This window comes from Trachemys scripta, chromosome 5 (assembly GCF_013100865.1).
Source record: "Trachemys scripta elegans isolate TJP31775 chromosome 5, CAS_Tse_1.0, whole genome shotgun sequence".
Lineage (NCBI taxonomy): Eukaryota > Metazoa > Chordata > Testudines > Emydidae > Trachemys > Trachemys scripta.
Window position 1 is genome coordinate 96,689,712 of NC_048302.1, and position 16,413 is coordinate 96,706,124.

At 43.0% G+C, this 16,413-nt stretch overlaps 1 protein-coding gene across 2 annotated transcripts in view; it reads right to left on the reverse strand.

Moving 5' to 3' along the window:
* The window catches only part of KLB (klotho beta), a 44,443-nt gene that overhangs the window by 11,329 nt on the left and 16,701 nt on the right, over nucleotides 1–16,413 (reverse strand). For both annotated transcript variants that reach the window (XM_034772254.1, XM_034772255.1), the window contains exons 2-4: nucleotides 15,662–16,172; nucleotides 8,096–8,364; nucleotides 3,081–4,224 (exon numbers count right to left, since the gene is read on the reverse strand). In XM_034772254.1, the coding sequence (XP_034628145.1) occupies nucleotides 3,081–4,224; nucleotides 8,096–8,364; nucleotides 15,662–16,172 (1,924 nt within the window). The remainder of the gene's footprint in view (nucleotides 1–3,080; nucleotides 4,225–8,095; nucleotides 8,365–15,661; nucleotides 16,173–16,413) is intronic.

Sequence of the window (16,413 nt, forward strand, 5' to 3'; positions counted from 1 at the left end):
TCGTACACCAACAGAACTTGTTGGCGAGAGGGAGAGGAGCAGTACAACTCTTGAGAAGTGCCCAGATGTCTGCCATAAGGATCCCATGGATCCCAATCAGGCAAGAAAGAGGGATCAATTGGCTGTGGTACCCATGGACCCCAAGGGAATCAATACAAGCGGTCCTGGGTGGGTGGGGGGGAGTGTTGTACCCAAAGGAACCGCGAGCATAACCCCTCGACTATCCGTTGGGGCTCAACTGTCTCCACGGAGATACTGGTGCGGCTAGCTCCTCTGACTCATCTGAGACCGAGAACTGTTCCATCGATAGCAGCGGTATCATCGGTACCACAGCACTTCTGCCAGACAGTTGGAGATGGAACAACTCCTGGGACACTGATGTAGACTCCTCTTCTGGAATAATAACATCGCTTACAAGGGCAAAGCTGGAAAGAAGTGGAGACTGTGGATAAGGGAGGACAATATCCTCCGGTGTTATGTAAGTCTCCTATACTCTGGTGGGTGAGGGGTTCCGGCAGTCAAGTCTGAAGTACGTGGTGCATCTGCATCAGCCAGATGATCTTTAGATGAATGAGGCAGTATTGATGATGGGTCTGGACCAGCATTCATAGATGGAACCAGTGAATGTCTGTCCTTACGCTTGCTCAGGTGACCAATGAAACTGGAGGATCTTTCTTTTTATGCACCTTGCCCTCCAATCTGGGCATCTTCACCAGAGCCGGTTTCTTAGGTTCCATATGCAACGTCTCTCCTGCCTTGGACAGGATCGGAGAGGAAGTGTGTTTCTTATGGCCAGTCCTCGAAGGAAAGTTGTCCTTGTGTCCATGAGTGTTTCTCTACTCTCATGGTGAGCCCTAGAAAAAGAGTCTTTGGGCTTAGATGTTGAAGGCTCCAGTCCAAGGCACAGGTTTGGAGTGACACTGCTGGTCAGTTGAGGCCGATGCACAGTGGGGTGTTCCTAGCTAAGATTGGAGAGTGGACTCATAGCCTTCTCCACCACAGGCTTTCATAGGCAAAGCTCTTGGGCTTTTCAAGTTCTGGGTGGGAAGGAGTGAAAGATACTGCACTTTGCAGGACTCCACCTCGCCCAGAGAGTACAGGCATTGTTGATGTTCATCACTGATAAAGAGGGAGTAAGGGCAGGAGATGCAATTCTTGAATCATGGGACTCTGAGCATGATTCTGGAGCTGGGGAGAAGTTCCCTAACCAGAGAGAAAGAAATACTCTATACTATACTGTAAACTTTAACTACTAAGCTAAGAAATATAACTATTTAGAAGTATTTTATTTCTTTATAGGTTATACAATGAAGTGAAGGAAGAAACAATTCTGACTCATGCAATGTGGCAGTAAGAAGGAACTGGAGAGGCATTGACCATCACTGCCTCTTATATCCTCAGTCGAGAGCACGAGGAGAGCTACTGCATGTGTGTGGGCCAGCAGACACTGCTTTGAAGAATTTTCAGACTCGGGTGCATAACGCTTATGTGTTCCCCACCTGTGGAATACACATAGGGACCAGCACTCGAAGAAGAAATCTTTCCCAACCATCCTCTTCTGGTCTTCAAGCAACCCCCCATCTCACCAAGCTCATCATCAGAAACAAGCTCCCCACAGACCAGGACACACACTCAAAGCAGTACGAAGCCCTGCCAGAACAACTGATGCAAAACGTGCAGACATATATACACCACTACAATGATCAATACCCCCCACAACACACCTTTCAAGATCCTTGGGTCCTACCCAGGCCTATCACAACATGTGGTATACCTCATTCAGTGTATCAAATGCCCCAACAATAACTATGTGGATGAAACCAGACTATTGCTATGTTCTCAAAGGAACTCACGCAGAAAAATGATAAAAGACAAAACCACCCTATCACCCATAGGCAAACACTTTTCACAAAGTGATCATGGCATATCTGACCTCTCCGTCCTAGCCCTCAAAGGAAACCTGCACAACACCGTCTAAAGATGAGCCTGGGAACTTAAATTCATAACTCTCCTAGATCTTAAAAATCATGGTCTCAACATGGTTTTATGGTTCATTACAACAATTTGTAAGACCCTGCCTGCTAATCCTTAACCGCCCACATAATTTTAAGTGGTCTCCTACAGCATGTGTGAATCCGCTATGCTTAACAGTGTCTCAACTTGTATTTTGCTTCGACACTCTGGTTACCTTCCCCAGACCTGAAGAAAAGTTCTGTGAAGCTCAAAAGCTTGTCCCTTTCACCAACGGAAGTTGGACCATTAAAAGATTTACTTCACCTACCTTACATGACTACAACACCACTGCAAACAACTGGATTATAATATGCAGTTATATTTGAGCAACATTAAGTACAATCTTCTAAAGAGATTTAATCTTTTACGTGAATTAAATAGTTGGATACCAAATAAATACATGGGATTGGAGATGGCAAGTTTTTGGTTCTTCCTTAAAGCAGGGGAGCTTTCTGTACAGTATGAGCTCTGTAGGCAATATATATAAATGTCTACAATATAGCCTTGCTTGTAAAAATAAATCTTTCCAGGGAGCTACTGGCACAAGAACATTCCCCCCTTTATCTAGAGATTATAACTCAGTGTCTGGAATTCGTATAGGACATTAATGAACAAACCAAAAAAATACTCATTATTCCTAAATTCCTTAAAAACTAATATAGCATGGAAATGTTAAATTCATTGTTTTTAAATGTGGATGCCTAACAGCCACCTAAATCTATATTTAGCCACCTAAATAAGTGGCCTGATTTTCAGGGGTACTGGGAACTTATGGCTCTTATTGACATTGAAGAGCAAAAATAGACAGCAAAATTAACTTTTTTCAAAAAGTTTAAAATGCTTCTCAAGACAGCCAAAATAAATTAACTATTTTACTAATATTACTTTTCATTGTAAGCCATTGCTCAAGTGGGCACTGAGACATTTTGTAATCACGAATGAAGAGGTGGATTGTGAATGGAAGGGGGAGGTGGACAAAGAGACAATGTCTGTGTTGAAAAATATAGTCCATATCATGAAAATGGCTAAGAACCCCCATTCTAAAATATCTGCATTTATCATCTCACCTTTTAAAACCTCTTGGGTGTATTTTCCTAAGTAATAGTTTCGAAGTTCATCATTAGCCAAAGACTGGTCGTCGATCCCATTTGCTGTGATGTAAACATCTATATCACCATAGTTTTTTTTAATCCATTTTAGAACTTTGCGCATCCCCCAGGGCACCACTGCCAAACGAGATGGGGAACTCAGGCATGTGATATCCTGCAGGAATTGAACATCCCGATCAAATTCATACCAGCTCCCATTTTGAAGTTCATGAATCACAAATCTTGTGGTAAAATGATTCAGTGCATAAAAATCAGCTGCACCTTTAACAAGTTTCTTTTCTTCATCTGTGAAATATGGCAAGAAGGAACTTGAGAGGCCTTTTTTGTTTTTAGATACAATGTATTCCCTCATGGCTGCTGGATAATCCCCTGTCTTAAAAATTGGATCTGCAAACCAGGCTATTTCAAATTGAAGAAATCTTTCAGCAGCTTTTAAGTGAGAATCAAAATAGGGATTGGCAGGCTCAGCCCAATCTGAATGCAGAGACAAAGACACTAGTCCATGCTGAAATGATCTATACTGCTTGTCATATATTTGCCAGGCCCTGGCATGTGCTAGCAGTAAATTGTGTGCTGCCTGATACGTATCATTGCTGCTGCTATTATAGACATCGCTTAATCTGTTTGGCTCATTTATGGTGATCCAGAGTTTAACCAAGTCACCAAGTTCCTGAAAACACAAAGCTGCATAGTTCTGAAAAGCCTGAACAGTAGACTGATTTAGCCATCCTCCTCTCTGCAACAAAGGACCAGGCAAGCCTAAGTAGGCATGAGTTGGATAGTATAAGGTGACCATACATTTAATGTTGAGTTTCAGTAGCTCACTAATCACACATCTATAATATCTGAGAACTTGTCTATTGATGGTTGACAAATCCCCATTAGGTAAAATTAATGACCAGTCAAGTGCAAATCTGTAATGTGTTACTTTCATTTTTTCCAGGAGATCAAGTTGTTTTTTAATACTGACAAAGTCTGTACACTGAGCTGGTCGGGTTTTCAGCTTCACTCCTTTAACTTGGTGCAAAAGCCCGTCTCCAGTGATGTTCCAGAGATACAGGTTAGGGTCACAGAACTGTGGAGAGGAAGCTACAGATTCTGCCTGTAAAAATGGATGGGAACAAACATATGCAAATTTATTTTAATTAACCAGGTATCTGTTTGTTACATGCATCTCTATATGTAAGACAGAATTAGTTTTATTTGCAAAGCAGTGAAGCGAGAATCCTCATTGCTTTTAGTCCTGGTTTTTATAAATTATAAGTTTACAAGCATATCACTACAGTGCAGGATGGTTTTTTTTGTTAATTCAACCTCACAGCATTCCTGTATAGTAGTTACATCCATTTTTACAAATGGGTAAATGGAGGTATAAAGACAATAATGAATTTGCCCAAGGTCACACAGGGCATCAGTGCTACGTAAAAGCTAAGCATTATCAGTGGAAGACCTAGGACTAGAATCAGAGTCCTGGCTCTCACTTCCCCACTGTTCTAATTCCAATTATAAATAACCATGTAGTTTAATGAATAGTTGATACACATTTATTTACCTGTCATTCTCTGACCAGTATGTTTAATATATAGGATTTGCAATACCATGTGGTGAATTAACAAGGTTTAATCTAAAACTTCTAAAAGTTTTGAAAAGTAAAACCCATCCCTGAAATATGAATTTACTCAGAAGTTTTTATTTTCCTGTGGCTGGTAGTGACTAGGTTAAATTACATTTATTTTGTCTGTATGTATTTTTCTGGGCTAATGTTGTCCAACATGTCATCTTTCACTATATAATTACAAAACCATGTTACAGCACACCTGCCACATGTCAAATATAGCTATCTATCACATTTAATGCGGAAATAAATATTGTAAGAAAACACTCTTATCTTATCAGGATGGTGTACACAATATAATGTATTTCTGAACAGAGTTCATACTGAAAGTGCCATATATGCAGAAGACGCTGATTATTTTTTTTCATTTGTGTTGTTGCAATATTTTAAACTTATAGTTTATTCATTTTCTACCCTTGCAATGAAGCCTGAGAATTCTTAGACTTCTGGGTTGTATTCCTAGCTGTATCACTGACTTGTTCTGTGGTTTTGGGGCAAGTCACTTAAGTGGTCCTTAGTTTATACATCTATAAAACAGATATTGTTATACTTACCTCACAAGGTTGTTATGAAGCTTAATTTATATTTTTGAAGTGCTTTGAGATACCTGGATAAAGGGTGATATATACATACTGTGATGCACACTAGGTAGGGTTGCCAACTTTCTAATAGCACAAAACTGAACACTCTAGCCCTGCCCCTTCCCCAACGGCCCCCCGCTGACTACATTCCCCCTCCCTCGGTGGCTTGCTCTCCCCCACCCTCACTCACTTTCACTGAGCTGGGGCAGGGGCTTGGGTTGTGGGCTCTGGGGTGGGGCTGGGGATGAGGGGTTTGGGGTGCAGGAGGGGGCTCCAGGCTGGGGGGTGGGGCCAAGGATTCAGAGTGCGGGAGGGGGCTGCGGGTTGAGGCAGGGGATTGGGGTGCAGGAGGGGGTGAGGGCTCTGGGGTGGGGCTGCGGATAAGGGGTTCAGGGTGCGGGAGGGGGCTCTTGGCTGGGGTAGGGATGCAGGGGGGTGCAGACTCTGGGATGGGGCCGGGAATGAGGGCTTTAGGGTGCAGGAGGAGGCTCCAGGTTTGGGGGGAACTGGGGCAGGGGGTTGGGGCACAGGCTTACATCACATGGCTCCCAGTCAGCGTGGAGGGGGGAGGGTGTCTAAGGCAAATGGGGTCCAGCATTGCCAAATCCTTACTGGTGGATCTAAAGATGACAACACAGGTAGAGTCGGAATGGCCTGATTTTGGAATTAAGAGATCAGTGAGACTATCTAGTTGTGTTTCCATTACGACAGCTTAGTAAGTGGGCATGCTGTTGGCACAGATCTGAATAAGGGATATACACCCTACTACAGCTGCTATCCTATCTGACTCTTTATTGGCATATTGGTATAACGGCAATCAGAAAGGAGCTTCAGAAAGCAGAAATGACTTAATCAATGAAGTATTGTTCTTAACTATGGAGATATACTATTAGGTATACACAATAGTAGCGTGGATCCCAGCACATGTAAGGATACCTGCCAATTAAATGGCTGATAAAGCATTGAAAAATGCCCTACAAAATGAGGAGGTTGATATAAAGAACCCTCTAAGAACACAAGGCTTAAAGTTTGGCTAAGAAAAAAATTAAGGAGGAATGGCAAAAAATAGAAAGAGAAAAATGGACGAAGGTTGTTTGAAATATCTCCTGAACTTGAGGATCATGTTATACTTTGCAGCTATGATAGAAGAAGCAAAGTAACTATATTTAGAATTCTAACCAGTCACTATGACCTGAATGGCTATTTATATCTATTAAACATGCACAAACATGGATTCTGCAAAGCATGCAAAGGTTAAAAAAAAACAGTTCAGCATCTGCTATGGCAATGCAGGGCGAGTTATACAGAAAGAAAGATTTCTTTATGAAGAACTGAGATGCCTCAAGGTGAAAGAACATAGTCTGAAAGGATTGGTGAGAGTCCTGGGAAAGTGGTGTAGCATTAAATAAGCATTACTGTGCTTTTTTAAGGATACCAGGCAGAGTCAGAGGATATAGATTTGATTATGTGAAAACACTGGTAGGTGATTGTCATAGCCTCACATTCTGAGGCTATTGCACCATAAAATGACAAGAAAAGAAAGATAAATGGGGGAAGACAAGATAGGAGAACAGACTGAACCTAAAAACTCCTGAACAAGAATGATGCAGAATTCCTTGCTGCAAGGAAGGGCTAGCAGCTGGGAAGCGAATAGTAGGAAGTGGTCCAGGGAGTGGTCAAGGCACTCCAGGGCAGGGCAGTCCTTACCCATATATAAACTACGCAGCTGCGTAGGGCACCAGGAATTTTGGGGCCTCGGGGTGAGGATGAGCCACTTGCAGGGGTCCAGAGATGGGCTGAAAACCCTTCCCGTTGTGAGGAAATGGAACTCTATATTTTTGTCTGGACAGAAGGGGACAAACTAAATCAGTGACCTAGCCAGAGGGCTGAGTCACCACCCATCAAAAGGTGGGTTCATACAGTATTGGAGTAGTTGCCGGCTAAGTTCCCTCTAAGCTGAACTGCTGTGCAGCTGCCTATTAAGCCCCGCGCAGGGGCTCAGGGCTGCAGCGGGGAGAGATGCCTCTTCCCGCTGGACCTAGCACAGACCTGCAGCGGTGGGGAGAGGCGCCCCTCCTTGCTGGCCCCAGCGCAGACCTGCCCTGGACTTGACGCAGCCAGGGGAGAGGAGCCCCTTCCTTGGCCCAGCCCACCCCCATCAGAGCTGCCGCGGCCAGGGAGAGCCGCCTCTCCCTCGCCCTAGTTGCTGCAGTGAAAGAGGGTTGGGGGGAGTCCTCTCTCTCCACAGCAGCCCCGGGGCAGCCTGCACCCCAAAACCCTCATATCCTCGGCCCTCCCTCGAGCCACTCCCCCCAGCCCTCTGCCCCAGCCCTGAGCCCCCTCCTGCATACCAAACCCCTCATCCCTGGCCCCACCCCAGACCCTGCACCCCCAGCCAGAGCCCTCATCCCCCCACACCCCAACTTTCTGCCCCAGCTCTGAGCCCCCTCCCACACACCAAACCCCTTGGCCCTACCCCTACCACATGAATTTTGTTATGTGCACCAATATGAAGGTGATGTGTCACACATCACCTCCACACATCACCTTCATATTGGTGCACATAAAATTCATTCTGCACATGGACATAAAAAATTAGAGGGAACACTGGTTCTCGGCAAGGGGCACTGGAAATGTGGAAGTGGAGTGACCTAGCCACTAGGCAATGCCACTGGTAAGTCCAGCCCCACATCACACGTACATATGTACAAAGTACTATTGTTATTAACTGTTGTATGTAGCAAAAATAACTGTTGTTTACAGTACATTAAGCTTACCTTAAGAACGGACTCCGTGATACCCCAGGAGAAGTCACAGGGAAATTGACTTTGCAAATCTGCAGTAGACTCTTTCAGAAAGAAGCCATTTTTTTGAATTATTTCCTTGTAATACAGTGCAGATGACTTTGGAATCCTTTCTTTCTGTTTACTGTTGAAATCTACATAAAATAATCCACGTCTAGTGCTGTAGGCATGTTGCCATTCAAAGCCATCAAGGAGAGACCAGGCTGTGTAACCAAACACATTTATTCTGTCGTATTTAATAGCTGCATAGGAGAAATAAATAAAAATGTGTTGTATGTTAAAATATTCATTAAAAAATGCAGTGTGATTTACAGTATGAGCATGCATTATAACAAAGTAAAGAGAGTGTTGTGTATTATGAAACTGCCTGTTTCTCATCACTCAGATCCACCAACTTCCTGAGTTCCATGGGGGTGCTTGACCCCCGCTCCATCCCGGGGCCCGTCCCCACTCCACCCCATCACCCAAACTCCCACCCCAGCCCCACCTCCTCCTGCCCCTGCTCCACTCCCGCCCAACCTCTCCCCACCCATTCTGCCCCCTCACCCTACCTCTTCTTGCCCCTACTCCTTCCCTTCCCTCCCCAGTGTCTCCTGCACACCACTGAACAGCTGATCACCAGCAGGCAGGAGGCGCTGGGAGTAGGGGAAGGAGCTGATTGGCGGGGCCTGCCAGTGGGTGGGAGAGTTGTGGCAGGAGGAGCTGATCTGAAGGGCACCCACTATTTTTTTCCGTAGGTGATCCAGCCCCGGAGCACCCACGAATTCAGCACCTATGTGATCACTCATGAAGTATGTGCCCATTCTAACAAGTAGCAAAACCATGGCAACATATACATGCTGTTAAATATCTTAGCTTTTTTTCCCCACTATCAAAGCAATTAGAAAAATATTTTTAAGAAACTAAGGGTATGTCTGCACTAGAAAAGCTACAGCGGCACAACTGCAGTGCTGCAGCTGTGCTGCAATAGTACAGACACTTACTACAACAACAGAGGGGTTTCTTCCATCACTGTAGTAAAATCCACCTCTCTGAGAGGTGATAGCTAGGTCAATGGAAGAATTCTGTCAACCTAGCAGTGTCTACAACAGGTAGGGTGACCAGATGTCCCGATTTTATAGGGACAGTCCCAATATTTGGGGCTTTTTCTTATATAGGCTCCTATTGTGAAAGAAGCTAGATAGATAATTCACAGAATAACAGCACATGCAGTAGCAGTACAGGTTTCTTCACACCATTTTACTGTGCCTCTGAGTGGAGGCACTACAGATATTAATGAGAGAGCATTTCAGTGTACAGTCTCATTGAGTCCTGGGCCTTCCTGCTACATCTAACAAAAAGATTGCCAGTTAGTTCCAAATGTGTACTCCTGAGGGAATTCTGCACCCAAAAATATAAAAATTTGGCACACAATATTTTAAGATTTTTCAAATTTATGCAAATTTTATTTGTCAGTAAATAAATGTGGAGGCACCAGCACGGCAGTGGGGAGCATAGGCCACTTGCTGACTGGAGGTGGGAGATCATCCTGCAGGCCCTCCTCTCGCCCCTGGGATAGGACTCGGTGGTAAGGCTGCAACCAATCCTGACACAAAGCAAGGGCTGGGCCTGCCCCAGAAACACTCCAGAGCCCAATGGGGAAACAAAGAAATCTGCAGGAGACATGAATTCTGCACACGCACGGTGGCGTAGAATTCCCCCAGGAGTAAATGTGGGGGTGATTTCTCTGATGTGGTCACTAACCTACTGGGAATGGCATGGATACCTCCAGACTAATTTTTCATAGGACACCATACAGCCATCAGATGGTAATGACATCTGTCACTACCAACCTGGGCTAGATTACAACTGGCAATCTGGAAGAAAAGCTCTGTACTCCATTACTAGTTATTTTAGCCTCGCAGTCTACATGTTCTCATTAGTAAATATCACACAAGAACATCATGTATTAATATAAGGATTGGCTGCAAAATAAGGGGTGAAATGATGACCATTGAAATCAATGTGAGTTTTGGCAATGACTCCAGGGGAGCCAGGATTTCATCCAAGGTCTGTAAAGAGGAAGCAAAGCCATGAAAGTCAGGAATTTCAAAATAAAGGCAGGTATTCCATCCTTATCCAACACTACGTTTTGCTCATTTTCTTAGACCAGCATTACACACAGTCTCAACTTTACTTTGATATTGGTATCCTTTTGTGACATTGTTTCACAACTTTAAGATTAAGAGATTTTTTTCCCTGCATGTTGTTATTAATTTGTATTACTCTGGCACCTACGAGCCCCAGTCATGCACCAGTACTGCACTGTGCTATGCACTGTACAAACACAAAACAAAAATATAGATTGGATTAGGTATAAAACAAGACACAGTTGATCACATACACTGGAGTACTAGGAAATAAAGAGACAAAACTGGTCAACGTAATAGGCAGCTTCAGCGTAGACATCATGGTGAAAGAAAATAATGAGGTAGCTTTGTAGAGATTTACAGGGAGCTTCTCCCAAACGTGAGGGACATCATGGGAGAAAGCACAAAGGTGGTTGTTTGAAAATGTAGCAAGTGAGTGAGGGAAGCTGGCATCATTGGCCAAGCCGAGATGGGAGTCAACATCTTGATAGTGAATGAGAGATGATAGGTAAGGGGAGATGTGAAGGGTGTTGAAAGTAAAGACAAATAGCTTATGTTTGAATGCCACAAAGAAGGGGGAGCCAGTGAAAGCATCTAAAGACAGGGGTAGGAGAGGCAAAGTGATGGACTAGGAAAATTATTTTTGCAGCTGCATTCTGAATGGATATGAGTTGGGCAAGACTGCATTTGGCAAGGCCAGAAAGAAGGCTGTTGCAATAATCAAGATGATGAGAGCCTGGAGAAGAATTTTAGCTGTGTGGATGGATAGGAAAGGTCATATCACAGAGATGTTATGAAGGAAGAATCAGCAAAATGTAGATACAACCTGGATGTGAGGACCTAGAGAAATCCAAGTTGAAGGGGATGACCAAGTTACAGGCCTCAGTGACAGACAGGATGGTATTGCCTACAGTGATTGAGGAAAGAGAGCGGAAGGAAGGGTTGGTGAGCGGGGGAGAGGGCAGATTAAGAGCTCTGATTTAGTCACGTTGAGCTTTAGCTGACAGCTAGACATCCACGAGGAGATGTCAGAGACAGGCTGAGATTTTAGTTTTGACAGAAAGAGTCAGGATTGAAGTAGAGGTAGATTTATGAGTTGTCAGCATAAAGATGGTAGTTGAATTTGTGTTTGGATGAGATTACACAGAAATAAGATGTAGAGAGGAAAGAGAAGGGGACCAAGAACAGAACCTTGTGGAACCCTGAGATGGTGTGTCCACTCCACAAAACTAGGAGTAGCTTAATGTGGGCCAGAAGGGGTCAATTAGTTTTATATGCTGCACCTGGAGGGGAAATAGGGATTGATAAGGCCTAATGGCAGATGAAGCCCCTTTGGGGGAAGAATTTGAGTCTGGAAGTGAAAGCAAGAAGAGGAGACAAGTGGAGGCAAGTGAAGCATAGAAAGAATCAACATCAATCGACACATCACACTTAATTAGTTTTCCCATCACTCAACCAAAAGGCCATTAAGGAACACCTCATTCCTCTTCTCACATCCTCATCCTACCACCTGGGACTTATTTAATTATTTAGTTTCATTTGCCTCTTATTTCTCTTTATTGATTCTTTATCTTTAGTAAGTACCTGACAATCAACTTATATTGGAAACATAAGGTTTGTTAAAGGTGATTTATGAACAGATTTAAGCAGAAAAAATATAAAGCATCAATTTTCTAGACATGCTATGCATATAGCACAGCACTGTCTAGGCATGTGGCTATACTGGGAAAAATCAAAGCTGTAAACTTTACTGGTACAGCTCTGACAGTGGTAGAAGATGTAGCGGAAACAAGACTCAGGCATTTTTATCATGCAGTTGCGGTGTTAGGCTTCAGCCAAAGGGACAACGTGTGATACCCCTCTTGCTTCATTGACAGGCTTGCCACATACTACCAAATGCTGCATTCCCCACTGTGTCCTGGTACACTATATATTAGCCAAAAGCAACAGAGGGTCCTGTGGCACCTTTAAGACTAACAGAAGTATTGGAGCATAAGCTTTCGTGGGTGAATGCCCACTTCATCAGACGCCAGTTCTCTTGCAATGACGTCTTATATGCAGCATGTATTTTAGTGATTCAAAACATTTTAATTATCTTAGGTTGAAAAATGAAGGGGCACTACATTACTAAAGAAATAAGGTCAAATTCTAATTTCACTTACTTCAGAGGTCCAGTTTCCTTGAACCAGCAGGTATAAAGTATTATCCAGCTTCTTGTATTATGCTGCCATAAGCAGTTATCCCATTACATACTATTGGCTTATATGGGTGCTAATTTTGGGTAAAAATTATCCAGTCTGATCTACCATAGAATAAGTCTTTCATATTATCTCTTGAAACCATAATATATCAGTAAAATACGTATGTGTTCCAGGTGCTATTCACAGTTAGGCAAAAGAGGAGTGTACCTCACAATGACGCTGTTGTTAAGGAGGCCATTTTATATTCTGAAGTCAAGGTGAGGCACCTTGTATAAACAAACAATTCTCCCCTCTCCCCTCACAATTCCTCAGAACTGGCTATTGTCTGAACATTACCAAGTACTTCTGAAAAGCAGCTCTACAAACTATTCCCATCGCCAGCTCTTCATAGTGAAACCTTTGTAAATGAACACAATCTAGTTCTGCTTACTTGTTTGACCGTGTGTAGACATCCTTCAAAATTTCAGCATAATCACTTTTTTTACTCTAAAGGTTTGCATCTGGACTTTATTTTATTTTTAAATGTCTAAAGACATCAAAAAAGCAACAAAGAGTCCTGTGGCACCTTATAGACTAACAGCATTGGAGCATAAGCTTTCGTGGGTGAATACCCACTTCGTCAGACGCATAGGACATCAAGTTACTGGACTAACTTACAAATTTATTGTGCACTTATCAGTTACAGATTAGAAAAGTGTGTGAAACCTGAAATATTTCCCCCCCTAAACCTAATAAACAAATAGATTTAAATTAAATTACAAAATAAAATTTGTTTGCAGACTGAGAACTTGGCTGCTAACAGTGTCTTTCATTGGATAGAGGTCTGTAGTGTTGTTTGGCACCATATGCAAATAAAATAGTCTCCCTCACAAATCAGTGTCTATATCAGTTTGTTTCTAGAAGGATGTCACAAGTACAAGATTATGTACTATGAAATCTGTCGATGGAAGTAATCGTAATGTTAAATTCAGCCATACAAAATTCACTACAAGATCTAGTAGAACAGGAATGTGGCTGAGAGTGAAATATGTTTTGTTCAAACAAGTTTCTTTTGTGATTAGTAATTTATGACAAGCAAATTGTGGATTTTTAAAAACAGAGGCAACATCTCAAAGTCCAGATCTGCACCTGAACTTTGGTACTGTATCTACATGGTACCTATAATAGCTTGAACCACAATGCTGGAGTTTAACATTCTCAAATGTTATGAAAGTTGGGATCTGGATGCACATTTGAACTTTATGATTTGGGGCCATCTTTAAGTTTAATATAGCTGAAAGTTTACCCCAGTATCAAAATTTATCTTTAAAACCATTCTTTCTTTCTTTCTTTCTTTCCCCCATGGAATAACACACAATATGTCTTGAACTTTAAAGACTTAGCAAGTTAGCTGCCATACGTTACCGCTAGCACTCCTTCTATGGAAAGGTAAATTCTTGGGTCTGAGTCATTCCATGTTTTCAATGTGGCATGTCATATGCTAAAACAATAGCCAACACAGAGGAATCTGTCTGCAAAAATCTGTGCTACTGTTGCTTATCACAACCAATAGGTGTCACTAACAGAATGAGGAAAAATAGAAAACTGTGTGTGGGGCAGGGGAAACAAATGTTGAATTTGTAGAGGGATTAAGTATTATTATAATTATTTACATGTAATACAAAATGCAAACTTTTAACCTTCAAAACGTTTTCCACTACTTAGGACTTATAAAGGGACACTATCAAGATGAAAATTGTGCATTTAAAATAATAATTACCGTGTTACATGTTAGAGCTAAAGAATCATTACCATTCTGCCATTTATTTACTTTTTGCATTTTTCTAAGTTTAGATAATGAACCTAGACTTGTCAATTTAACTTTTGCTAGTAGGCATTTTACTGTTTGCTTGTCATGTAGTCAGGGCCGGCTCTAGGATTTTTGCCGCCCAAAGCAAAAACAATTTTGGCCGCCCCCCCGGTTCTTTAATTACCCCACCCCCGGCCCTGCCTCAACTCCGCCCCTTCCCCAAACCCCCAGCCCTGCCTCCTCCCCCCAGGCTCTCAAGCCTAGGAGGGAGGGAGGGGGAGAAGTGGCGCCCGCGCTGCAGCCACTCGGAGTCTCCCCCCCTCCCAGGTTTGAAAGCCTGGGAGGGAGGGGGAGACTCCGAGTGGCCGCGGCGCGGGCACCGCTTCTCCCCCTCCCTCCCAGGCTCTCAAGTCTGGGACGGAGGGGGAGCAGCGGCGCGCGAAACGGCCGCTCGGGATCTCTCCCTCCCTCCCAGGTTTGAGAGCCTGGGACAGAGGGGGAGACCCCGAGCCGCCGCAGCGCGCGAAACAGCTGATTTGCGCGCCGCTGCTCCCCCTCCCTCCCAGGCTTGAGAGCAGCAGCGGAGGTGAGCTAGGGCGGCCGGGGCACATTTTTAGGGGCGGCATTCTGGCGCCGGCCATGCCACCCCTAAAAATGTGCCGCCCCAAGCACCAACTTGTTTTGCTGGTGCCTAGAGCCGGCCCTGCATGTAGTAACATTTCCAATGGTACAGGGTAACATGTAAAATAAAAGTAACAGGAGTACTTGTGGCACCTTAGAGACTAACAAATGTATCTGAGCATAAGCTTTCGTGGGCTACAGCCCACTTCATCGGATGCATGTAGTGGAAAATACAGCAGGAAGATATATATATACACAGAGAACATGAAACAGTGGGTGTTACTATATACATTCTGCTTATAGTGTGTATAGTAACACCCATTGTTTCATGTTCTCTGTGTGTGTGTATATATATCTTCCTGCTGTATTTTCCACTACATGCATCCGATGAAGTGGGCTGTAGCCCACGAAAACTTATGCTCAGATACATTTGTTAGTCTCTAAGGTGCCACAAGTACGCCTGTTCTTTTTGCGGATACAGACTAACATGGCTGCTACTCTGATACCTGTCAAAATAAAAATAGACACTGTTTGAGTTGAAAGAAATGTAACAAAGAAGACTTCCTACTCAGATTGTTTTGTAAAGTGTTCTTTAAACCAAGCCTAAACGTTGGGCCTATGCTCTTTATGGCAGGGAGCATCTTCTGTTCTGTGGTTGTACGACACTGAGCACAATGGGCCCCAGGCCCATGACTTGGTGCTACTGCAATACAAATAATTACTAACAATACACTTAATCAACAGTATCTCCTTTAAAGAAACACTGAATGTTTTAAAAGTACTGAATTTGTATACAAACCTTGTAAAACCTTATTAATGAAGTTCTTCATCATGTAGATGGCTGTGGTGTCTTCTGTTTTCACATGGCTGTCAGTGAACCAACCATTCTCTGCAATCAGGATTCTGGGATTGGTGTATTCCAATTTAATCCAATTCAGTACTTCCCTCAAATTGAGTGACAAATTTTGTCCCATTTTAGCTAGTGTGTTTGGGGGTTTAAAATTATTAGGACCAAAGGAAAATGCAAAGAAGTCAGCTGTTCCTTTTATATAGTTTTTTTCAGCCTCAGTAAAATTGGGCAGAAAATAATATAATTTATTTTTCAGTTCTTCTGGGTAATCCCCATCCCCATGAATGGGCTTGGCAAACCATCCTAGCACTCTCTCCATGGACTGCTGACACTTATTAATGTCCAAAGTATCATCTGATTTGTTAGGTTCAATCCAGTGGGATCCCAAGGTTATTGACAAAAACCCCTTCTGATATGGCCGAAAGCGTGTGTTGTAGTTATGCCAAACTTTTGCATGAGCCTAATGAGAAAAAGAAACAAACAAAACACACCATTAAATTTTGATTCTCTAAAAGTCATAAGGCATTTATGTAATAATGTGATTTACAGTGGTCTCTTAGCAACATTAATGAACAGCATAGGTACAGACAGGTAAATTCATTATACTGTTGGAGTATGGTCACTAATCTCAATAATTACTGATATATTTAAAATCTCAAAATTAATGTGTCTTTCTCCTTAGCAAAGGTTACACAAGTTAG